This window comes from Thunnus thynnus, chromosome 19, assembly GCF_963924715.1.
Source record: "Thunnus thynnus chromosome 19, fThuThy2.1, whole genome shotgun sequence".
Lineage (NCBI taxonomy): Eukaryota > Metazoa > Chordata > Actinopteri > Scombriformes > Scombridae > Thunnus > Thunnus thynnus.
Genome location: NC_089535.1, coordinates 717,121 through 741,200, shown reverse-complemented (window position 1 = coordinate 741,200; position 24,080 = coordinate 717,121). Strand labels below are relative to the sequence as shown.

The window sequence follows — 24,080 nt, the reverse complement described above, 5'->3', positions numbered from 1 at the left end:
TGGAGGAGACTTCCTGTCCGAAAAACTGGAACTAACTGTGTGAACATTAGCAGCTAATCAAAGGTTAAACATTTATGACTCACAGCAACAGCAAAACTATTAAACTGGAAGTTCAAATGCTTTTATTGGTTTCATATCTAATATCATGATATGTTTGCTTATCTGTGGGGAATCTAAACCAATAAATCAATAAATAATGCAGATTTGTTGCCGTGGAAACTGTCTGAACCAGTCTTTCACCAGCTTCAATCTCCTCCACTAATCACTTTCACACTTTCACTGTTTCAACTCAGCTGCTTGGTTTAAAGGTTTAAAGGTTTAAAGGTTTAAAGGTTTAGAGTGGGACCGTGATGAAGGTTTAGAGTGGGACTGTGATGAAGGTTTAGAGTGGGACTGTGATGAAGGTTTAGAGTGGGACCGTGATGAAGGTTTAGAGTGGGACTGTGATGAAGGTTTAGAGTGGGACCGTGATGAAGGTTTAGAGTGGGACTGTGATGAAGGTTTAGAGTGGGACTGTGATGAAGGTTTAGAGTGGGACCGTGATGAAGGTTTAGAGTGGGACCGTGATGAAGGTTTAGAGTGGGACTGTGATGAAGGTTTAGAGGTTTAGAGTGGGACTGTGATGAAGGTTTAGAGTGGGACCGTGATGAAGGTTTAGAGTGGGACTGTGATGAAGGTTTAGAGTGGGACTGTGATGAAGGTTTAGAGTGGGACTGTGATGAAGGTTTAGAGTGGGACCGTGATGAAGGTTTAAAGTGGGACTGTGATGAAGGTTTAGAGTGGGACTGTGATGAAGGTTTAAAGTGGGACTGTGATGAAGGTTTAGAGTGGGACTGTGATGAAGGTTTAGAGTGGGACTGTGATGAAGGTTTAGAGTGGGACTGTGATGAAGGTTTAGAGTGGGACTGTGATGAAGGTTTAGTTGTGATGATGAGGGTTCAGGGTGAGTTTAGTACCTTGAGACTGTTGTAGGCCAGATCCGCCGTCTCCTGCTCAGAGGTGGGACTCTTCACCTCAGAGTCCTGAAACAGACACAGAGAAACATCATCAATACAACAACAACAACAACAACAACAACAGCTGGATTCAGTTCAAACCTGCTGAGACAAACATCTGGACTCCTCCTTCACATCTGTGTGACATCACAGAGGAAGAATCATGTGAACCTGCTGGTGACTGGATGATAAATGATGGTGATATTTACAGCGACGGCGATAGAAACGTTATCAGAATATCAGAAGCGAGCCGGTTCAGTGACGTCGTCGGTGATCTGGATCATCTTGGATGTGTTTTAAAGGTCCGTGTGGGGTCATGAACTCTAACGCTGCGGTATGTACAGTACTTCCTGTTGTGAACACCATGACTCACCATTATTCTAAATTGAAAATCGATCAAAGTGAGCATCATAACCAAAACCAGGATCTGTGATTCTAACTGGGTTTTTCTCTCCAGCTCCGCCTACATGTGTTCGTCACAGACGCCACGCCGCGGCGTTCAGCAGCTGCAGCTACTCTGAGACAACACTGGTACCACTGGTACCACTGGGGACACTGGGAACACTGGGAAGACTGGTAACACTGGTACCACTGGGGACACTGGGAACACTGGTAACACTGGTACCACTGGGAACACTGGTAACACTGGTACCACTGGGGACACTGGGAACACTGGTACCACTGGGAACACTGGTACCACTGGGGACACTAGTACCACTGGTACCACTGGGAGCACTGGTACCACTGGTACCACTGGTCTGGGGTGCAGCCGGCTGTACAGTAACATATAAAGTGAAGCTGACCTGTTAACAGTCTCCTGCATTGACTGCTGATGTTGTAAAGTATCATCCTGCCATCTAGTGGTTGAACACTTTACTCCCAGTCAGCTGATGAAACCAGTTCTTGTTGTTACATTTTACATTAATTATTTGGCAGCTACATTTAAAAACATGGCGGCAGTGAAGTCTGACTTCATACCACAGCTGTCAGAACATTAAACTGATCATCTGATCAATAATCTGACCGCTGAGTCGCCGTCAGAGCTGAAAAAAAAGAATCGGATCGAGGATTTGAAGGATCACGACGCTCCAGAAGTCCCAAAACAAATAAACATTAAATAATAAATAATAAACATGAAACAATAACAGTTTGAGCTCATTAAACTTCCTGTGAGCGTGGACTTTAACCGATACGTTAAATGATTGATAACACGGTTGTGTGTTTCAGGTGGAGACTGGCAGCAGCTTGTACGTGTAGTTTTAATGTGACTCTTCTGACGACTACTTTGACTTGTGTCACTAGAACGTGACGGAGACGGATTAACAGCGGCGGTCACCCTGCGCTTGGCGAGCTCCTCCATCTTGTCCACGTTGGCCTGCAGTCTCTTCCTCTCCTGCTCCAGCTCTCTGACTCTCTTCTGCAGCTTCATGAACAGACTGATGTCCATCGCCGCCTTCTCCACTCCCATCTCCTGCAAGACAGGAAGACAGGCGGTTAACCCTCCACGCTGTCGTCTGCTGCTCCGTCCGTCTGCGCTCGTCTCCGGGCTCTGACTCACCTCCACCAGCTGGATGGAGTCCTCGGTGTCTCCCACCTCCGACGTGGAGATGGACGGGTAGTTAGAGTCCGACTCCAGGCTGCTCTGATTGGACGGGTTCCTCCTGTGACCCGGGTGGAACTGGAGGATGATGGGAGGAAGACGGTTACTTCACATACAGAGTAAAAATATCAAGATGAGCTCATTTTTCAAGCTTAGAGTTGAAGTTGAAAGAGAGTTTTGAGCTCGTATGAGCTTCATTAGAACCTGTTTGATTGAAGCTTGTTGTATCTAGCAGTTATCATTTAACAACATTTAACAACATTTAACAACATTTAATAACATTTAATAACATTAATAACATTAGTAAGTGTAATGAGGATAACAGTGAGACCTTGGACAGAGACACTTCCTCCTTCAGGTTGTCGTATCTCTGCTCCAGTCTGGAAAACTCTTTGAGCAGATTCTGGTAACGTTGCCGCTCCGCGTCCAGCTCCGACTGCAGAGACACCTCTCTCTGAGACACGCTGCTGTCGTCCTCTGGAACACACACACACACGCACACACACACACACGCACGCACGCACGGACACACACGCACGCACACACACACATGCACGCACACACACACACGCACGCACACACACACACACGCACGCACGCACGCACGCACACACACACACACACACACACACACACACACACACACACACACGGACACACACGCACGCACGGACACACACGCACGCACACACATGCACGCACACCCACACACACACACACACACACACGCACGCACACACACGCACGCACACACACACACACGCACGCACACGCACGCACACACACGCACGCACGCACACACACACGCACACACACACACGCACGCACACACACACACACACACACGCACACAATAATCAGTCACCAGCAGGATGTGGCAGTAGGACAAACAGCAGTTCTGTATATTATGATATCAGCAGGTTGAACATACAGTGTGATAATTGTCTAATAATAATGATAATAATAATAATAATAATAATAATAATAATAATAATAATGATAATAATAATAATAATAATGATAATAATAATAATAATAATGATAATAATAATAATAATAATGATAATAATAATAATAATGATAATAATAATAATAATAATGATAATAATAATAATAATAATAATAATAATAATAATAATGATAATAACCTTCGAGGCGGCGTGATACGTTTAAAGTCAAGAGGAAGACGTGAGTTCACTCAGAGTGGTGAAAACTGACGTGAAGACGCGTCTGTGTGACTTAGATGTTTCAATCTGAGTGAAACATTTTTGCTTCATGAGAGGAGCGAGAGGAGAAATGACTGAAGTTTGTGTCAGAAGCTGAACTGATTGATCAGTCTGATCAATAATCAGCTCCTGAACGTCATTAGAAGCTCTGTCAGTAACTGTTGGCTGTGAAATATATTGATATTATATCGTTATGGTGATATGAGACGAGATGTCAGACTGTTGCAGCTGCTTTTATCCACGTTACTGATGATCATTGATCAACATCTCTACAGTATTGATCGAGGTATTTATTACCTGTTATAATGATGTAACGTTTGTTTCTCTGTTTTCATTGTGAAACTGTTGTTGTTGTTTTGAAGCTGACTGACTGAACGTCACTGTGTTTGTGTGTTAATGAGATCACAGCTAACGAGCGGTCGGTGTTTTAGTTGTTTACAGTGATTAAACACAAACGATGCAGCAGTCAAACTGGTGAAAGTGATGTGAGGAGAAACTGTGCTCTGTGTTGTGTCTGAATGGTGAACAGTATATATATATATATGTGTGTGTGTGTTTACTGTGTATAATAGACAGACTGGTGCGTTCAGGGACACGTGGAGACGTGTTGTTTCCTGTTGCAGACAGACGACTTCCTGGTGTTTCTCTCAGCTCACCTTCCAGACTCTTTGAGTGCTGAAGAAGCTTTTGGTTCATTTCTTCCTTCTCACTCTTCAGCAGACAGTTTTCTCTCTCCAGCTCCTCCACCCTCTGAAACCAGGACCATTCATCAATCACACTATTGATCATATAGAAGAATAAAACACTGATACAGAGTTAAAATAATCTGATTATCATATTAATTGTATTTACACGATATGTAACGTAAATAAACAACGTTTCTGTCAGACCTGCTGATATTGATCTGCAGTCAGGACTGTGACCGTGTGACCTTTGAAGGTTTATTCAGACATGAGGCTGATGTGTTAAAGGACCAGTTCACCATGTTTCCAGTGAGTCTTAAACCAACAGTCAGTGTGTTTCTTATTTTTAGTGCCAAAGTTCCTCTTTTTGTTACTATACTTCCACCTGCAGCTCAACAGGGAAACACAAAGAAGCTTCACACAGACGTTTAAATGCATTGAAAGCACATTTGAAGGATCTTTTAATATCCAGTATGAACAGGAGGGATGATTACAGACACCTGACTGCTGGTTTAACTGGTAAAATTGTGAACCTGTGCTTTAAATTAAGCTGCAGACGAACCTGAAGCCGATCCGAAGCAGACAAAGACCAGACAGACCACATGAAAACTGTTTCCACCAATTGGTGCGACTGAAGTTCTGCCAGCTGTCATGTGTTCTGGTACCAAAACAAACCAGCTGTTCATACTTTAGTTGTTTATATGCAGCGTTGTTTGTGATGAAAAGCAGTAAAAAAAAGCAGAGAGTTGGTGTTACGATGAGTGAGAAACCTTTCTTCTTCTGTGGTGTATTTATCGGTACGTCTCCCTCAGGTGACACACAAGTGACGTCATCAGTCACAAATGTCAAACATGTTTATAAAAGCTGTTAATGTGAATGAATCTTTATGATCCTATCAGCTGACTGGTGGATGTTTGTTTCCATCTGCTGCTCTTATGTGAATATTAACTTATTCTCCAGCTGGTGCCATGAAACTGCTGCAGAAGAAGAAGACACAACCACATGACGTATATCACTCTGAGTGATGTCATTAATCACTTCATGTTTCCTGACGACAGCAAACACACTGAAAACTAATGTCACCGTCATATTGGACACCTGCGGGCAGCAACTCTCAGACCTTCTAAGACCTTTTATTTATTTGAGGGAAGTGATTTCTTGATAAACAGGAAACCAGATCTGACCTGCTGCAGACGCAGCTTCTCGCTGCCGTGCTCCTCCTGCAGCTTCTTGGCCTCCCGCAGCTCCTCTCTCGCCGTCTGCAGCTCGTCCTGCAGCGACGTCAGCTGACCTTCGTCCCGCCGACTGCGCAGATGCTCCAGCTGCTTCTGCAGCTTCGTCACCTCTGACCCCAGACTGCTGTTAGTCACCACCAGCTGCTCGTTCTGATGCCGCAGCTCTTTACTCTGAAACAGCACAAAGACACTGCAGTCTAATAATACTCACACTGGCAGGGCTCATAGTATCTCTGTGTACTTTACAGAGTATCTCTGTGTACTTTACACTGTATCTCTGTGTACTTTACACTGTATCTCTGTGTACTTTACACTGTATATCTGTGTACTTTACACTGTATATCTGTGTACTTTATAGTGTATCTCTGTGTATTATCACTACACAGTATTACAGTATCTGTGTATTATCACTACACAGTATTACAGTATCTGTGTATTATCAGTACACAGTATTGCAGTATTATTGCAGTATTATTGCAGTAGTATTGCAGTAGTATTGCAGTAGTATTGCAGTATTATTGCAGTATCATTGCAGTATCATTGCAGCAGTAGTATTGCAGTAGTATTACAGTATTACTGCAGTAGTATTGCAGTAGTATTGCAGTATTACTGCAGTAGTATTGCAGTATTATTGCAGTAGTATTGCAGTATTACTGCAGTATTATTGCAGTATCATTGCAGTAGTATTGCAGTAGTATTGCAGTATTACTGCAGTAGTATTGCAGTATTACTGCAGTAGTATTGCAGTATTATTGCAGTATTATTACAGTATTACTGCAGTAGTATTGCAGTATTATTGCAGTATTATTGCACTATTACTGCAGTATTATTGCAGTATTACTGCAGTAGTATTGCAGTATTATTGCAGTATTATTACAGTATTACTGCAGTAGTATTGCAGTATTATTGCAGTAGTATTGCAGTATTACTGCAGTATTATTGCAGTAGTATTGCAGTATTACTGCAGTATTATTGCAGTAGTATTGCAGTATTCTTGCAGTATTACTGCAGTATTACTGCAGTAGTATTGCAGTATCATTGCAGTATCATTGCAGTATTACTGCAGTATCATCACCTGGTCGTCCATCTTCCTCTGCAGCTGGACGATCTTGTTCTCCATGCCCGTGTTGAGTTTCTTCAGGTGTTCTGCAGAACGAGCTTCGATCTTCAGCTGTTTGAGTTGTCGTTTCGCTCGCAGGCGTCTGTAGGCGCACTGGATGGTGACGGCGGCGTCGCGCGCCCGTCTGAACTTCCTCCTCTGCAGCCAGCCGCGGACGCTCCTCTGGATGATCATGGCCTTGTGGTGCAGGAGGAACTGCGGAGGAAGAGAATCGGGACTGAGGAGGCATTCAGAGAGTCACCTGATGGCATTCCTCCACTAACTGGAAACACTTTGTCTCCAATTCAGTCGTCACGTCAACAACAACACGACCTGAAGCACACGCAGAAACACCTTCAATCTAAGAGTCAAGAGGTCAAAGACTGTCTGTCACATCTAAACAACCTGATGTTTGTTTCCTTCCAGCTCAGTTTAAGTGCATGATTGTTTTTTTAGCATATTTGAAACATTTAGTTCAGTTTTATCAAGTTTGCATTTATATAACGACCAGCAGCAGTGCAGAAGCTGTTTATCCACTTTACATCTGACTAATTACTGGAAATCCTCATTAACTAATTAACTAATTAACTTCAACTGCTTGAATCCTTTTATCCGACTATTTAAACTACAGATCTGTTACTTCATCACCTGCTAACCAGTTTCATTTTCTTTCTAAACACATATATATATATGAGCTCCAGCTGCAGAAGCGACCCGGTTGAGAGTCACTGGTGCGTTTCTGATTGCTGTGGAGCTGAACTGGTTTTGTTCGGTACCTCCTGGTAGATCCTGCGGGTGAACATCCCTCTGGTGAACGCCTGGATGGTGATCACAGCCTGTCTCACTCTCAGATAGGCCCGACGAGTCTGAACCATACGATACTGTTTCTGACAGACGAGGGCGGCTCGCGTCAGACGCAGCTGCTCGGCGAACCTGAAGAAGAAGAAGAAGAAGAAGAAGAAGAAACGGCGTTTAATCACATGGAGAGGAGGAGGAGGATGGAGGATGGAGGACGGAGGTGGTGACTCACCTGCGAGCCAGGTATCCTCGGCCGTATCTCTGCAGCGTGACGGCAGACTTGCGGATCTTGCGGTAGCGGACTCTCTGCAGCCAGCCTCGCACCGTCTTCTGGATCTTTATGCAGGCGGCGCGGAACTTATCGGCCCGCAGCTTCTCCAGGTACGCTACCTGACCCGCTCGGAAGAAGATCTTCGTCTTACCGAACTGGAACATGTCTGAATCCTGAGATAAACAACGAGGGAAGATCGATGTTTTAAACAAACACTTGTTCTTCTTCTTCTTCTCTTGGTCGTGTTCCTGAAGCTTTAGTGAAGTTCTCACCTTCACCAGAGTCTCCAGCAGGTTCTTACAGGCCAGCTTCTTGTCTGCTGACGTAATGTCCGACTTCTTCATCAACACTCGATACCTGCTGAAGAAGTCTGGATACGTCCACCTGACACACGACAAAACACAACTAAACACAACTGAACACAACTGAACACAACTAAACACATTAACCTCATAAACAATAAACAATAACACCTGAAAGACCAACATGCTGTTAACACACCTGCAGGTCAGGTATGTGTGAGTGTGAGTGTGTGTGAGTGTGTCTGTACGTGTGCATGTGTGCGTGTGTGTGTGAGTGTGTGTGTGAGTGTGTGTGTGCGTGAGTGTGTGCGTGCGTGAGTGTGTGTGTGCATGTGTGTGTGTGTGTGTGCATGTGTGAGTGTGTGTGCATGTGTGAGTGTGTGTGTGTGAGTGTGTGTGTGTGTGCATGTGTGAGTGTGTGTGTGCGTGAGTGTGTGTGTGTGTGTGTGTGTGTGTGTGTGCATGTGTGAGTGTGTGTGTGTGTGTGTGCATGTGTGAGTGTGTGTGTGTGCGTGAGTGTGTGTGTGCATGTGTGAGTGTGTGTGTGCGTGAGTGTGTGTGTGCATGTGTGTGTGTGTGTGTGTGTGCATGTGTGAGTGTGTGTGTGCGTGAGTGTGTGTGTGCATGTGTGTGTGCATGTGTGAGTGTGTTTGTGTGTGTGCGTGAGTGTGCACCTGGAGGCCTCAGAATAATGTAAGAACGAGACAATAATAATAATAACAACTATTTCAACTGATTCATGTGGAGCTGCAACTAATGATTATTTTCATTATCAATTAATCTGTTGATTATTTTCTTTGATTAATTGATTAGTTATTTGTAAATAAAATGTCAGAAAATGGTGAAAAAATATTGATCAGCACATTTAAGAAGCTGAAAAAAAAGACTCCAAACTATGAATAGATTATCAAAACAGCTGGTGATTGATTTAAAAGTTGTCAACTAATCAATGAATCAGCTGAACGTTGCAGCTGGAGAATCAGATCATGTTCAAGTTATTTTTCAAACTTCAATAATTAATATTCTGTCCTGAAGTTTTCTGTTTTCTACACTTATAGATCAAACTATCAGATCCAGTTATTAAAATGATCAATCCATCGACTACTCTGATAACTGAGTGTTTATTGATTATGTAATGAAGAAGAGAAGCAGCTGATCCAGTGAGAATAGTCTGACTCTCTGCTGTGATTATTACGTAACACACAGACTTTCTCACACTGTTCACACTGACTCCCGTTATTAGATTTCATGGGAAGTGGTGACTGTGTGTCGTCCTGTGACCTCCAGGAAACATTCAACTGTTTCTATCACAGCACAGACGACGACGATGATGATGATGATGATGATGATGATGATGATGATGATGATGCTGCTGTTAGAGAGCAACATGAAGAACTTCACTGATTCTGAAGCAAAAACACAGACGAGCTGCAGTCGTCTGATTTACATCATTACATAACGCAGACGGAGGAATGAGGTCATCAGGAAGAGGAGGAAGAGGAGGAGGAAGAGGAGGAGGAAGAGGAGGAGGAAGAGGAGGAAGAGGAGGAAGAGGAGGAGGAGGAGGAGGAGGAAGAGGAGGAGGAAGAGGAAGAAGAGGAGGAGGAAGAGGAGGAGGAAGAGGAAGAAGAGGAGGAGGAAGAGGAGGAGGAAGAGGAGGAAGAGGAGGAAGAGGAGGAGGAGGAGGAGGAGGAAGAGGAGGAGGAAGAGGAAGAAGAGGAGGAGGAAGAGGAGGAGGAAGAGGAGGAAGAGGAGGAGGATACAAAGAAGAAGAAGAAGAAGAAGAAGAAGAAGAAGTAGTAGTAGTATTACTATATTATTATGTAATAGTATTAGTAGTATCAGTAGTACTACAGGACCCACCTGGACGGGTACCAGCAGTAGTATTAACAGTAGTATTAACAGTAGTATTAATAGTAGTACTAGTAGTACTAGTACTACAGACCCACCTGGACGGGTACCCGGCGGCGCTGATCCGGATGGTCTCCAGGACTCCGCAGGCTCGAAGCTGCTGAACTGCTCGACTGGAGTCAAACCTGCACAAACGACATCAGCAGACTGTTGAAAGGCAGGTTTGTCACGTGGAGGCGTCCGGCGTGAACGGCCCCCCCCCCCCCCCCCCGTCATATACCTCATCTTCTTCTTCTTGGGCATCGCACACAGACAGAAGCTCCAGGACCGACGTTGTCACCTAGTGAGCTGGTTACGGCTGACTGATGGATTCTGTCCGCTGGCTGCTGAGAGCCACTACAACATGTGACCTGACGTCGCTGATTCAATCTAACGGGCCTGAAGAGGCTCTTTTATAAACACACAGACAAACAAGACAGAACTCTCCTCCCAGGAAACGACGAAGAGTTCTCATCATCATCAGAGGGTTTAAATCATCGTGCAGCTCTAAATCACCACTTCTCACCGGCGTGTCACATTAACTCGTTTGAGTCACATGACTCTTGTAAAACAGAGTCACGCAGCTCTGACAACACAGTTAATGAGACATTCACATGTTTTATATTTCTGTCCTTCAGCTGTTCACTTTATTCACCAGTAAAAACATCCTTTTACTGGTGAAACAGTCAGCAGAGAGAAGCAGCTTCCAGTCTGCTGCTGTTGGTTACTGTGTTAGTATAAATAAAAGTTATCAATCAATCAATCAATCCATCAGTTTCATCTGTTTGTGTAAAGAGACTCTGAGCTGCTTTTAAACTGTTTAATGAGTTTATTAAAGCTTCAGACTGTTGACGGTGATTAAAGTCTCAGCTGATCAGACGTTTAAATATTGATGCTTGATGATAATTTGAGCTCATCTGTCGTTAATAAACGACACTGTGAAGCTGCTGATATACATAAATATATTATGTTAGGAGTAAAAGGGGCGGGGTTTATAGTTCCCTTTCCTAAACTGGACTGGTTTTCATTGAGAAGATAACAAGGGGGGTGTGGTTAAGCTGCGGGTTGATAAAAGGACGTCACGGTGAGGTGCGCGCAGCCACTGGAGTAACGTGAGAGACGTCCTTTTTAGAAGCGTTCGAGACCTTACAGCTTCACACCTTTCCTGCACCCGGACCCCTTGAGTAAAACCAGTTTGGTTCTTCGGGGACCCATCCCCCCCCCCTCCAACCACCAAAAACTGAACTGAACCTGCCAGAAGGAGCTCGCGGCTCACGAGAGCGACGCCCAGCGCTGGCGAGGCCGAGTCGGAGGGACTTGAAATGCTGGTCGGCGTGGAAACCTGATAAGGTAACCCACCTCCAGACCGTCTGTCTCTAACACTGGAAACCAGTCCGTCCTCCTCTGTGTTCTCCCACGTTTTCTCCTTTTCTACACCCTCCAGGTTAGGACTAGTATTGGTGCTTAATACTGAATCCTCTAGACTTGACTAGTCCGTAACAATTTATACTATCTGTGATCGTCACCAGCAGCTGTGGAGCCGACGTCCTTCCTCACACACTCGCGTGTACTTTGTGTTTTTCTCCACCAGGGGGCAGATTAACCATCAGAACATGAACAGAAACATGGTTCATCGTTGTGACTCTGCTGCTGAAACTGCATCTCATAAACTCATGATTATCAGCGAGTCCAGCTGACGTTAATATGATGTTCAAACATGCAGAAACCTTCCTGCTAGTTGATGTTAACTTCAGTAACAATAACTGTGACTATATGTTCATATAATATCTTTCATGAAGACTAAAACACTTTAATCTGCGTTCTTTCATCATAAAAACTTCTTCAGTTCTGGTTCTTTAACCCTAAAACAGTTTGACTCTAATTCTTTCAGTCGTGATGAGAGTCCAACTCATCCAATGACGTCCAACTAAAGACGGAGCAGAGACGTGTTTCAACTCTTTATATTTAGAACTGTAGAGGATGAAAAGGCTCATTATGTCTCATTTCATTCATAATAATAATAATCCTGGAGAGAGAGTGAGATGTTTCCCAGGAAATCATTTGAACTGTTGAGAGAAAGACGAGCAGCGACTCACGAGAAGGCCTCCTTCAGGTCGTTGGGTTTGATGCAGCGGACGTAGTGAGGCGTGGTGGCGTTCAGCGTCTCCATGAGAAGATGCAGAGAGCTGCGGAACTGAACCAACACAAACGTGAGTTAATAACAGCAGGAAGTGTGACGTCAACGAGTCCTGCAGAAGAAGAAGAAGAAGAGCCGCCGCCACCGCTCACCTGGAGTCCCACGGTCTTCCTGTGCTCCTTGTTGGGAGCTTTGGGAAGCGACTTCGCCGGTCGGACGTTCACTCTGGACGTCTTCGATGACGAAGTGACGTCGTCCTTCTCGTGAAACAGATCTGCGACGAGCTGAAACTGAGAGGAAGACGAGCCGTTACTCAGAGATTCACGTTGATTAAAGGATCAACGTCAGTCTCATGAGCTGGACGACAATAACCCACCACCATAAACCCCCCCCCCCCCCCCCCCCCCCACGCCGGAGGGAGTCGGGATCAGTTTCAGCCTGTTTGAACAGAAGCGGACCTGAAATCTGATTCCTTTTTCCCGTCTTTGTTTTTTGGAAACGTTCCCAAAGGTCTCAGTAAAAGTGACGCATATATAAGATTTTTATGGGGCTCCTCCCCCTCTTTAACCCTCTGACTGGAAACACATACTGGAAATAATGGGAGGAGTAGAATAACTCAGACTCTACGCAGTGTTTCTTTTACTGATTGTCTCAAACTCATCTGTTCTAAATATAAAAGTATTGACAACAACAACAACAACAACAACAACAACAGCGTGTGCGTCCCTACAGCGCTGTTTTGATGAAGATCTGTGTATGCGTTTTGTTTCTATGGCAACAATATCCTGACAACATATCTCCAGTCTAAACACTGTTGTATGCTTTGCTTCTTATTATCTATGTGTTATTGTTCAGCTACGTCTTCTGTCTTTGATCCATCTCACATATGAAGAGGAGCAACAGCGTCGACGCCAGACGACTTTCTGAAGAGTTCACAGATTTTCACCAGGAAGCGCTCGGTGCACCTCGGCCTCATGTTCTTCCTCAAAAAAAGGTTAAATTTCCTCTTTATACATTCACATTTACTGTTAGTTTGAGTGTAAACATGAGACCTGACTCTGGTAAACTGAACGACTGTTGTTGTTGTTGTTGTTGTTGTTGTTTACATCTTACCTGACTGGCCTTCAGGATGTTGATCTGCTCCTCGTACACGGTGTCTCTGTTCTTCTCCAGGAAACCTTCACAGTGATATTCCACCTGTGCAGGAAACAGTGATCAGTGAACTGCAGCAGCGAGAGTCTAGAGCTGCGTCATCTGAGTTCACATTTATTCAGACAGTCTGTATGAACGGGCTGCTGACGACCAGCTGCAGCCTCTTATGGAGCTTTATTCTGACATAATAATAATAATAATAATATCTCAGAAAGTCTAAAGTTCCTCTATGAGCTGTGTGTCTCTGCTGCAGCGCCCCCTGCTGGCCGTGTCTTTAGAGGACCAGCATGCACCTGGTTCAGGAAGATTTCCTCTCATTTCTTTTCTTGATGCTCAGTGAATAGAAAGCAGGTCAATCAGTGTTTAACTGAGTGTATCCAAAAATAACCAAAATAAAGCTGCATTACAGCTGCTACTGGCTGCTACTGGTTGCTACTGGCTGCTACTGGCTGTTACTGGCTGCTACTGGCTGTTACTGGCTGCTACTGGTTGCTACTGGCTGTTACTGGCTGCTACTGGCTGTTACTGGCTGTTACTGGCTGCTACTGGCTGTTACTGGCTGCTACTGGTTGCTACTGGCTGCTACTGGCTGCTACTGGCTGCTACTGGTTGCTACTGGCTGCTACTGGCTGTTACTGGCTGCTACTGGCTGTTACTGGCTGCTACTGGCTGTTACTGGCTGCTACTGGCTGTTACTGGTTGTTACTGGCTGTTACTGGCTGCTACTGGCTGCTACTGGCTGTTACTGGTTGCTACTGGCTGTTACTGGCTGCTACTGGCTGCTACTGGCTGCTACTGGTTGCTACTGGCTGCTACTGGCTGTTACTGGCTGCTACTGGCTGTTACTGGCTGCTACTGGCTGTTACTGGCTGTTACTGGCTGCTACTGGCTGTTACTGGCTGTTACTGGCTGCTACTGGCTGCTACTGGCTGTTACTGGCTGTTACTGGCTGCTACTGGCTGTTACTGGCTGTTACTGGCTGCTACTGGCTGTTACTGGCTGCTACTGGCTGCTACTGGCTGTTACTGGCTGCTACTGGCTGCTACTGGCTGTTACTGGCTGCTACTGGCTGCTACTGGCTGCTACTGGCTGCTACTGGTTGCTACTGGCTGCTACTGGCTGTTACTGGCTGCTACTGGCTGTTACTGGCTGTTACTGGCTGCTACTGGCTGCTACTGGCTGTTACTGGCTGCTACTGGCTGCTACTGGCTGTTACTGGCTGCTACTGGCTGCTACTGGCTGTTACTGGCTGCTACTGGCTGTTACTGGCTGCTACTGGCTGCTACTGGTTGCTACTGGCTGCTACTGGCTGTTACTGGCTGCTACTGGCTGCTACTGGCTGTTACTGGCTGCTACTGGCTGTTACTGGCTGTTACTGGCTGCTACTGGCTGCTACTGGCTGTTACTGGCTGTTACTGGCTGCTACTAGTTGTTACTGGCTGTTACTGGCTGCTACTGGCTGCTACTGGCTGTTACTGGCTGTTACTGGCTGTTACTGGCTGCTACTGGCTGTTACTGGCTGTTACTGGCTGCTACTGGCTGCTACTGGCTGTTACTGGTCCAAAGTGGCATTTGATTGGAGGAACTTTTGTAAACGTTCCTGGGTGCAGGATGAGTCAAACATCTGAAACAGTTTTACATGAAAAGACTCAGATTCTGATATTTTTACATATATTTGGCATAAAACAAGAGATAAATGAACAATGAACACAGAGACTCAGGATTCAAACTGGGAAAATGTATTTTTCATTTGATGGGGCCTTTAACCACAACACTGTTATCTTTGAGATTTGCATACCAGCTGCTGTAAACATCTGCTCAGGGACAGTGTGACATCAGCTACTGTAGCTGGAATAATGTCACATGACACCTCTCATGTGATCACGGAGCTCTTTGCTTTAGAAAGACGTCTCAACACATTTCCTCTTTATTTCTTTCTTTATTTCCCTCAAATTCTTCTTTTCACTCTTTGGGAACATTTTTGTGAGTGAAACACGTCGACTTATACGAACATTTTATAAAATATACAAGTAGCCACTGTTAGACACTGTTGCCAAAATTAAACTCTAACTTTAATACAATCAGAAGTTATTTATTGTATGAATTTATAGAGAAGTGACGATTCAGCTGGAAGTGTGTGTGTGTGCATGTGTGTGCGTGTGTGTGCGTGTGTGTGCATGCGTGTGTGTGTGCATGCGTGCATGTGCGCGCGTGTGTGTGCATGTGCGTGCGTGCATGTGCGTGTGTGTGCATGCGTGTGTGTGTGCATGCGTGTGTGTGCATGTCTGTGTGTGTGAGCGTGCGTGTGTGTGTGTGTGCGTGTGTGTGTGTGCGTGCGCGTGTGTGTGAGCGTGTGCGTATGTGTGCGTGTGTGTGCGTGTGTGTGCATGTGTGTGCGTGTGTGCGTGCGTGTGTGAGTGTGTGCGTGTGTGTGCATGTGTGTGCGTGTGTGCGTGCGTGTGTGAGTGTGTGCGTGCGTGTGCGTGTGTGTGTGTGTGCGTGTGTGTGAGTGTGTGTGTGCGTGCGTGCGAGTGTGTGCGTGCGTGTGTGTGTGCGTGCGTGTGTGTGCGTGTGTGTGCGTGTGTGTGTGTGTGTGCGTGTGTGTGCGTGTGTGTGTGCGTGCGTGTGTGTGTGTGCGTGCGTGTGTGTGTGCGTATGTGTGCGTGTGTGTGTGTGTGTATGTGTGTGTGTGAGTGTGTGTGTGTGTATGTGTGTGTGTGAGTGTGTGTGTGTGTGTGTGTGTGCGTGTGTGTGTGTGTGTGTGTGTGTGTCACCTTATCAGCGAAGTGATTGATGATGAAGGAGATGTTGGACATGCGAGGTTTCTGGAAGTGGACGCTGCTCGAGTGCTGCTTGTAGAGCTTCTGGGCCCAGTTCTGGTCCGTCCCCTTCGGCACCTGAAGCAGAACAGGAAGTGGATTATATATGTTTCTATATAATTATATATTATATAACAGGTGAAATTAAACTTTCATTCAGGCTACCTGTGCTCTGAATAACTCATGTATCTGTTTAGTTCAAAGACAGAGACATGAATAAATCATCAGTTCAGAGACAAACAGAAACACGCTGAGCTCAGCAGAGTTTCATCTGCATGTATGAAGGTTTTATTGTTTTATTATTATTATTCAAGTAGTTTTATTGAATCTTTGTCTTTATAATCTATTATCATCTTTGTCACTGTGTTTTAATTGTGGTTTTAATCCTGTACATTTATCACTTGTTGAGGATTTTTATCTGCGTTCGACTTGTATGAAATGTTCTATACTGATAAAGTTTGAACCTAGTTGTGATGTCATAACTCCTGCAGCTGCGTCTGAGTGTTAAACTTCAGCAGACTTTGAGAGAATCTATTAAAGATCAACAGAAACACTTTATAATTTATATCATCATATATGTAAATATAGAGTTCTGACAGCAGCGTCAGACGGATCTTCAGTCTTACTTTACACTCTTCGTCCAGCAGGTCCAGGATGCCGAGTCGAGCCTCGATCAGGTCGATGCAGGGCTGGTTGTCGTAGAAGTCGATCAGAGTCCAGGGGATCTGCTCCTTCATGTACTCCTCCTGCTCCAGCTTAAACACATGCTGCAAACACAACAACAACACCACCGTTACTACTCACCTGATAACATCCAATACCTTTAAAATCATATCATTATTTATTAAGAACATGAATTTATTGACATTTATTTCACATGTTTGTCTGGTTTATAATTCATGTGACCTGGACCCTGATGAGTGGATGAATTTCCTTTTAAATAAAGTTTCAGTGTTTCTCAGACTCGTTTGTTTCCTCCTAATAAAACATCTAACAGCTGATTCATTCGTATTAAAGGATTTTAAATCTTGTTAACATTAATGTTTACTGGCTCACAGTCTTCTTCTTCTTCTTCTTCTCTGGTTTTGTTTCTGCACATTACAGCCGTCTGTAGATCAGTGTGAGAAACCATTTATCACATCGGTCCAGTGTGTTTGTGTGTTAACACTTCGTAGCTACAAGAAGAGACGATTGTTCTCTAAACTCTTCTTCTCTCTTCGTAGTGAGTGAAGCTCCTGCAGCTTCCTGCACTGTCGCATCGTCTCACTGTAGTTTAAACGAGCACAACGTCTCCCGACAGGAAACAGCTGATCTTCAGCACCTTTAAATACTTTTTAAGACTTTTCAAGGACTTTAAAGACGTGCAGACACACGGTTCACGTGTCATTAAAGACATGAAACAAAGCTCACAGAGTTGAACTGCTGCTGAAGCTTCTCATTGGCGTAGTTGATGCAGAACTGCTCGAAACTGTTCACCTCGAAGGTCTCGAACCTGCAGACATGGACAGGAGAGAAGATCTCATCATTCTCATCCGAATGAAAACATCCAGAAGACGGTTTTAACCCCGACGTGCTCCGTACCCGTAGATGTCCAGGACTCCGATGAAGGAGTGCTGTTTGGAGGACGTCTGCAGGGACTTGTTGATGTGCTCCACGATCCAGTCGAACATGCGAGCGTAGATGTGTTTGGCCAGAGCGTCGCGGGCGTTGGCCGCCTGCTTGCTCGACATATTCTTGACGTACGTCTCGGACGCCGTGACCAACTTCCTGTGACAGAGCCAGTGCTCCATCTGCTGTAGCTCCACCCCCAGCAGCCGGCAGAAGTGCTTCAGGTGGAGGTCGTCTCTCTGCAAAACAAAACAGCATGACGACGTTAACGACGGAGCGGTGAGGATGGTGAGGAGGGTGAGGAGGGTGAGGAGGGTGAGGATGGTGAGGATGGTGGTGATGGTGAGGAGGGTGAGGATGGTGAGGATGGTGAGGAGGGTGAGGATGGTGAGGATGGTGAGGATAGTGAGGATGGTGAGGATAGTGAGGATGGTGAGGATGGTGAGGAGGGTGAGGATGGTGAGGATGGTGAGGATAGTGAGGATGGTGAGGATAGTGAGGATGGTGAGGATGGTGAGGATGGTGGTGATAGTGAGGATGGTGAGGATGGTGAGGATGGTGGTGATAGTGAGGATGGTGAGGATAGTGAGGATGGTGAGGATGGTGAGGAGGGTGAGGATGGTGAGGATGGTGAGGATAGTGAGGATGGTGAGGATGGTGAGGAGGGTGAGGATGGTGGTGATAGTGAGGATGGTGAGGATGGTGAGGATGGTGGTGATGGTGAGGATGGTGAGGAGGGTGGTGATGGTGAGGATGGTGAGGAGGGTGAGGATAGTGAGGATAGTGAGGATGGCGAATATGGTGAGGATGGTGAGGATAGTGAGGATGGTGAAGATGGTGAGGAGGGTGAGAAGGGTGAGGAGGGTGAGGATGGTGAGGATAGTGAGGATGGTGAGGATGGTGAGGATGGTGAGGATGGTGGTGATAGTGAGGATGGTGAGGATAGTGAGGATGGTTAGGATGGTGAGGATGGTGGTGATGGTGAGGATGGTGAGGAGGGTGGTGATGGTGAGGATGGTGAGGAGGGTGGTGATAGTGAGGATGGTGAGGAGGGTGAGGATGGTGAGGATGGTGAGGATGGTGAGGATGGTGGTGATGGTGAGGATGGTGAGGAGGGTGAGGATGGTGAGGAGGGTGGTGATAGTGAGGATGGTGAGGATGGTGAGGAGGGTGAGGATGGTGAGGATGGTGAGGATGGTGAGGATGGTGAGGATAGTGAGGATGGTTAGGATGGTGAGGATGGTGGTGATGGTGAGGATGGTGAGGAGGGTGGTGATGGTGAGGATGGTGAGGAGGGTGAGGATGGTGAGGATGGTGAGGATGGTGAGGATGGTGAGGATGGTGGTGATAGTGAGGATGGTGAGGAGGGTGAGGATGGTGAGGATAGTGAGGATAGTGAGGATGGTGAGGATGGTGAGGAGGGTGGTGATAGTGAGGATGGTGAGGAGGGTGAGGATGGTGAGGATGGTGAGGATGGTGAGGATGGTGGTGATAGTGAGGATGGTGAGGATAGTGAGGATGGTGAGGAGGGTGAGGATGGTGAGGATAGTGAGGATAGTGAGGATGGTGAGGATGGTGAGGAGGGTGAGGATGGTGAGGATAGTGAGGATAGTGAGGATGGTGAGGATGGTGAGGAGGGTGGTGATAGTGAGGATGGTGAGGAGGGTGAGGATGGTGAGGATAGTGAGGATAGTGAGGATAGTGAGGATAGTGAGGAGGGTGAGGATGGTGAGGATAGTGAGGATAGTGAGGATGGTGAGGATGGTGAGGAGGGTGGTGATAGTGAGGATGGTGAGGAGGGTGAGGATGGTGAGGATGGTGAGGATGGTGGTGATAGTGAGGATGGTGAGGATAGTGAGGATGGTGAGGAGGGTGAGGATGGTGGTGATAGTGAGGATGGTGAGGATGGTGAGGAGGGTGAGGATGGTGGTGATAGTGAGGATGGTGAGGATGGTGAGGAGGGTGAGGATGGTGAGGATGGTGAGGATGGTGGTGATAGTGAGGATGGTGAGGATGGTGAGGATGGTGAGGAGGGTGAGGATGGTGGTGATAGTGAGGATGGTGAGGATAGTGAGGATGGTGAGGATGGTGAGGATGATGAGGATGGTGAGGATAGTGAGGATGGTGGTGATAGTGAGGATGGTGAGGATGGTGGTGATGGTGAGGATGGTGAGGATGGTGAGGATAGTGAGGATGGTGAGGATGGTGGTGATAGTGAGGATGGTGAGGATGGTGAGGATAGTGAGGATGGTGAGGATGGTGGTGATGGTGAGGATGGTGAGGATGGTGGTGATAGTGAGGATAGTGAGGATGGTGGTGATAGTGAGGATGGTGAGGATGGTGAGGATAGTGAGGATGGTGAGGATGGTGATGATAGTGAGGATGGTGAGGAGGGTGAGGATGGTGAGGATAGTGAGGATGGTGGTGATAGTGAGGATGGTGAGGATGGTGGTGATGGTGAGGATGGTGAGGATGGTGGTGATAGTGAGGATAGTGAGGATAGTGAGGATAGTGAGGAGGGTGAGGATGGTGAGGATAGTGAGGATGGTGAGGATGGTGAGGATGGTGAGGAGGGTGAGGATGGTGGTGATGGTGAGGATGGTGAGGATGGTGAGGAGGGTGAGGATGGTGAGGAGGGTGAGGATGGTGGTGATGGTGAGGATGGTGAGGATGGTGAGGAGGGTGAGGATGGTGGTGATAGTGAGGATGGTGAGGATGTCAGGACGTACCGAGATGCGGCAGGACTCTCCGTCTCTCTCGGAGCAGATCTGTACGTTGCCCAGATGGAGGATGGACGCTATTACTTTGAAAATGCTGCTCTGACTGCTGTCCTTTATACCTGCAGGTCACAGATAACAGACATTTACACGTCGTACCTGCAGAAATCTGACATATAAAACATTCTAGTTATCAATCATTCAGATTGTTTCCACTCAGACGACTCTATAAACCGTCTGGTCTGAGTTCGGTGAGTTTTCCCTCCTCACCCAGCAGAGTGAAGGCCTCTCTGGTCTTCTGAAAGTCTTCGGCGTCGTTCACTCCCTCGATGAAGATGTTCTCCCCTAAAGACGTGTAGGTGAAATCTTCTGCGCTGGCTGGAGGACAAACAGGAGAACCAATCAGATTCACATTCACTGCCGCTCCTGTAAGACACACTCGTACAGACGGATGTGTTCTTTAGCGGCGTGTACGAGTTATTAAACACGACTTGTCCAACATTTTCCATATCTGGAATTCTCTTTAGGAATCTGAATGAATCTGCAGATTAAATCATTTTAATATGTGCAGGTCACACATTGAAGTGTTGTGACATCTTCTACAGTTCACTAGTTGAACATCCTCCGTTCTAGCAGTGTGACATCATCACCTGCAGCTCAGTCACTTCTACCTGACAGCAGAAACCTCAAGTTCTTCTTTTTGTGAATGAAACTCGCCCACAAACACGTCGGAACAGGTCGACTTATACGGATATTTATCGATGATGCTGATGATGATGATGCTCGTGAACAGCTGACCTTCATCAGGCTGAAACTGAGTTTGTTGGATCGTACTCGTACGAACGCAGAGAAAAGACCCCGAACAGAAACATTGACTGGATCCTGAGGTTCAGATGTGTGAAGAGAAGGGACGATGAGACTCACTGAGGCTGAGGTCGTTGAACTCTGGCAGAGTGGACGAAGCACACAGCTGGTAGAATATGTGGTAATTCCTCTCGTCTTCAGCCTGTCAGACAAACGGCAACAATCAAACACATTTAGAAAACGCTTTCATCCAAAGATCCAGTCAGTGAAGTCGACGAAACGCTGATGTCAGACAGTCGTCTAAGATGCAACTTAACCAACAATCCACAACCTGAAGACATTCAGAGACTGAAGAAACCAGGAAATATTCACAGTTAAGAAGCTGAATCAGAGAATTTTTGCATTTTGTTTCTTAAAAAAATGACTTAAAACTAATTGATTATCATCCAGTTGGAAATTAATTTTCCGTTGATCGACTAATTGATTAAATTGAGCGATGGTTGCAGCTCTAGACGTCACGCTGACCTGAAAAACAACCCGAGACTTCTCCAGCAGGTACGTGCGCATGTTGGCGCCGATGATGTGATAGTGTCGACTGAAGACGATCTGGATGTATTTCCCGAAGCGGCTGCTGTTGTCGTTTCGAGTGGTTTTAGCGTTTCCGATCGCCTGGAGGACACAGAGAGAAAATAATCAATATCATTTCACATGTTAGTGAGTTAGAGCTGCATCAAAGCAACTTATATTAATCCCCAAAACGTCAAACTGACCTCCATGATGGGGCTGGAGGCGAGAACTTTCTCTTCCACGTTAGTGTCGTTAGCTGAGCCGCCCACCGTGGCGAAGAAACGCATGGCGTACTTGGCAGAGACCGTCTTTCCTGCTCCAGACTCTCCGCTCACTATGATGGACTGATTCCTCTCATCTCTGCAGAGAAACCACAGAAGAAAAGAGGTTCACCTTTTTTATTTTATTTACCTTCATTTATTTATTTATTTATTTAACATCGCTGCGTAATAAACGTTGCTGTGAACGCAGCACAGCTTTTCATCTGTAGAAGGATGTTATGAAGTCAGACTGAAGGTTTAAAATGACAAAGTTATTAATAATAATAAGAGAATATTAATGTTAGTAAAACATATCATACAGGACGTTACACTGCATGATCAGCTGCTGATCAATAATCACAATACAAGACACACACACACACACACACACACACACACACAGTACAGACACACACACACACACACACACTACTTTATTAGACATGTTTATATGATAAACTCATTAAAGCTACAACAGAGTTTAAGAATAAAAAGATTTCTAGAATAAAGTCAAATTGTTTACAGAAATAAATTGTAAGAAAATGTTTTCCAGATAATAATTATATAAGATAATAAGTATAAATAAGTATAAATAAGTATAAATAATTATATAAGAAGAATGTAGCGTTGAGTCTTAATAAGTTGTAATTTTACAGAGAAAAGTTGTAATAAATAAAGTAATAATATTTCAAGACAAGGTCATATTACATCATGAATAAAGTGATATAAAGTTTAAAAAGTTGCAAAATTTTGACATAAAATAACAATTTTACGAGTAATAAGTAATGTTGTGAATAAAAAGTTGTAATATATCATAACCATCACCTGAATATTTACAGTAAAGGTCATAATATTACTAAAAACTTGTAATATTTCATGAATGTAGTGATAATATTACATGAAAATATTATTAAGTTATAATTTTAACAAAAAGTAATACAATATCTTTAATACAGTTATAATATTATGAGGAAAAGTTGTCTTTATTTTTGAATAAGACAAAAATAAAAATATATAATAAAAATAATATTTCAAGAAAAATCATAATTTTACAAAAAAGTAATCATATGTTGTGAAATAAGTTGCGACATTTTTAGATAAAAGTCATAATATCATAAGACAAAAGATAAAATATTTAGAGAAGAAAGTCGTAGTGTTTTGATATAATAGTACAGAGAAAAAGTCATAAAAAGAGTATAAGTATTAAATCTCAGATGATGAGATTATAACAGCGGCTCTAAAACTCCATCATAAATAAACTATGAAGTCCATAAATATATTATAACGACCAGGACTGTAAACTAAAGGATTTAACAACAGGAAGCAAGGATGCCCTTTAATATTTAATATGAATAATGAAACTATAGATGTGTGTGATGGAACCTGTTTAAATGTTGCTGCTTCATTCTGCACTGATGTGATGAATCTAACATTAATACGGTGTTAATCCAGCGGCTGGAGCAGCGAGTCGTGATGTTCAGACTGTAATTACAAGTGAAATCAGATAAAGGATGAAGAAGGTTTCACATGAACACTGTAATTATCCACCTCCACCAGTTACAGAAATATCACAGGAAACATTTACCTTCTCCAGCAGGATTTATACCGTATATATTCAGCTCAGTGCAGTGACCCAGTCACTTATTAATGCTGTGAGTCTGAAGTCACACGTAAACTACAGACTGCAGTCATGTTGTTACTGTTGTACTATTGTTGAGCTCAGTGATGGCTGCAGTACTGACCGCAGTACTGACTGACTGACCTGGCCATCTGCTTGTACGCTTCCTCTGCCACAGCGAATATGTGAGGGTCCATGTCGCCCATGTTCTGCCCGGTGTAGGCGTTGATCACCTCCTCGCCATAAATCTGCAGCTGCTCATACGGGTTGATGGCGACCAGCACGATCCCTGAACACAG

The 24,080-nt window shown here is 45.0% G+C and overlaps 1 protein-coding gene across 4 annotated transcripts in view; it reads right to left on the bottom strand.

The window, feature by feature from the left end:
* The window catches only part of myo5b (myosin VB), a 59,484-nt gene that overhangs the window by 12,150 nt on the left and 23,254 nt on the right, over positions 1-24,080 (bottom strand). For all 4 annotated transcript variants that reach the window (XM_067574061.1, XM_067574062.1, XM_067574060.1 and 1 more), the window contains exons 4-27: positions 23,926-24,070; positions 22,107-22,263; positions 21,862-22,005; positions 21,457-21,538; positions 20,803-20,910; positions 20,545-20,654; positions 17,789-18,054; positions 17,618-17,699; positions 16,834-16,974; positions 16,163-16,285; positions 13,350-13,433; positions 12,389-12,526; positions 12,196-12,293; positions 10,159-10,245; positions 8,180-8,291; positions 7,869-8,080; positions 7,615-7,771; positions 6,815-7,054; positions 5,689-5,910; positions 4,478-4,571; positions 2,927-3,072; positions 2,554-2,673; positions 2,332-2,466; positions 957-1,022 (exon numbers count right to left, since the gene is read on the bottom strand). In XM_067574061.1, coding sequence (XP_067430162.1) covers positions 957-1,022; positions 2,332-2,466; positions 2,554-2,673; positions 2,927-3,072; positions 4,478-4,571; positions 5,689-5,910; positions 6,815-7,054; positions 7,615-7,771; positions 7,869-8,080; positions 8,180-8,291; positions 10,159-10,245; positions 12,196-12,293; positions 12,389-12,526; positions 13,350-13,433; positions 16,163-16,285; positions 16,834-16,974; positions 17,618-17,699; positions 17,789-18,054; positions 20,545-20,654; positions 20,803-20,910; positions 21,457-21,538; positions 21,862-22,005; positions 22,107-22,263; positions 23,926-24,070 — 3,269 coding nt within the window. The remainder of the gene's footprint in view (positions 1-956; positions 1,023-2,331; positions 2,467-2,553; positions 2,674-2,926; positions 3,073-4,477; positions 4,572-5,688; positions 5,911-6,814; positions 7,055-7,614; positions 7,772-7,868; positions 8,081-8,179; positions 8,292-10,158; positions 10,246-12,195; positions 12,294-12,388; positions 12,527-13,349; positions 13,434-16,162; positions 16,286-16,833; positions 16,975-17,617; positions 17,700-17,788; positions 18,055-20,544; positions 20,655-20,802; positions 20,911-21,456; positions 21,539-21,861; positions 22,006-22,106; positions 22,264-23,925; positions 24,071-24,080) is intronic.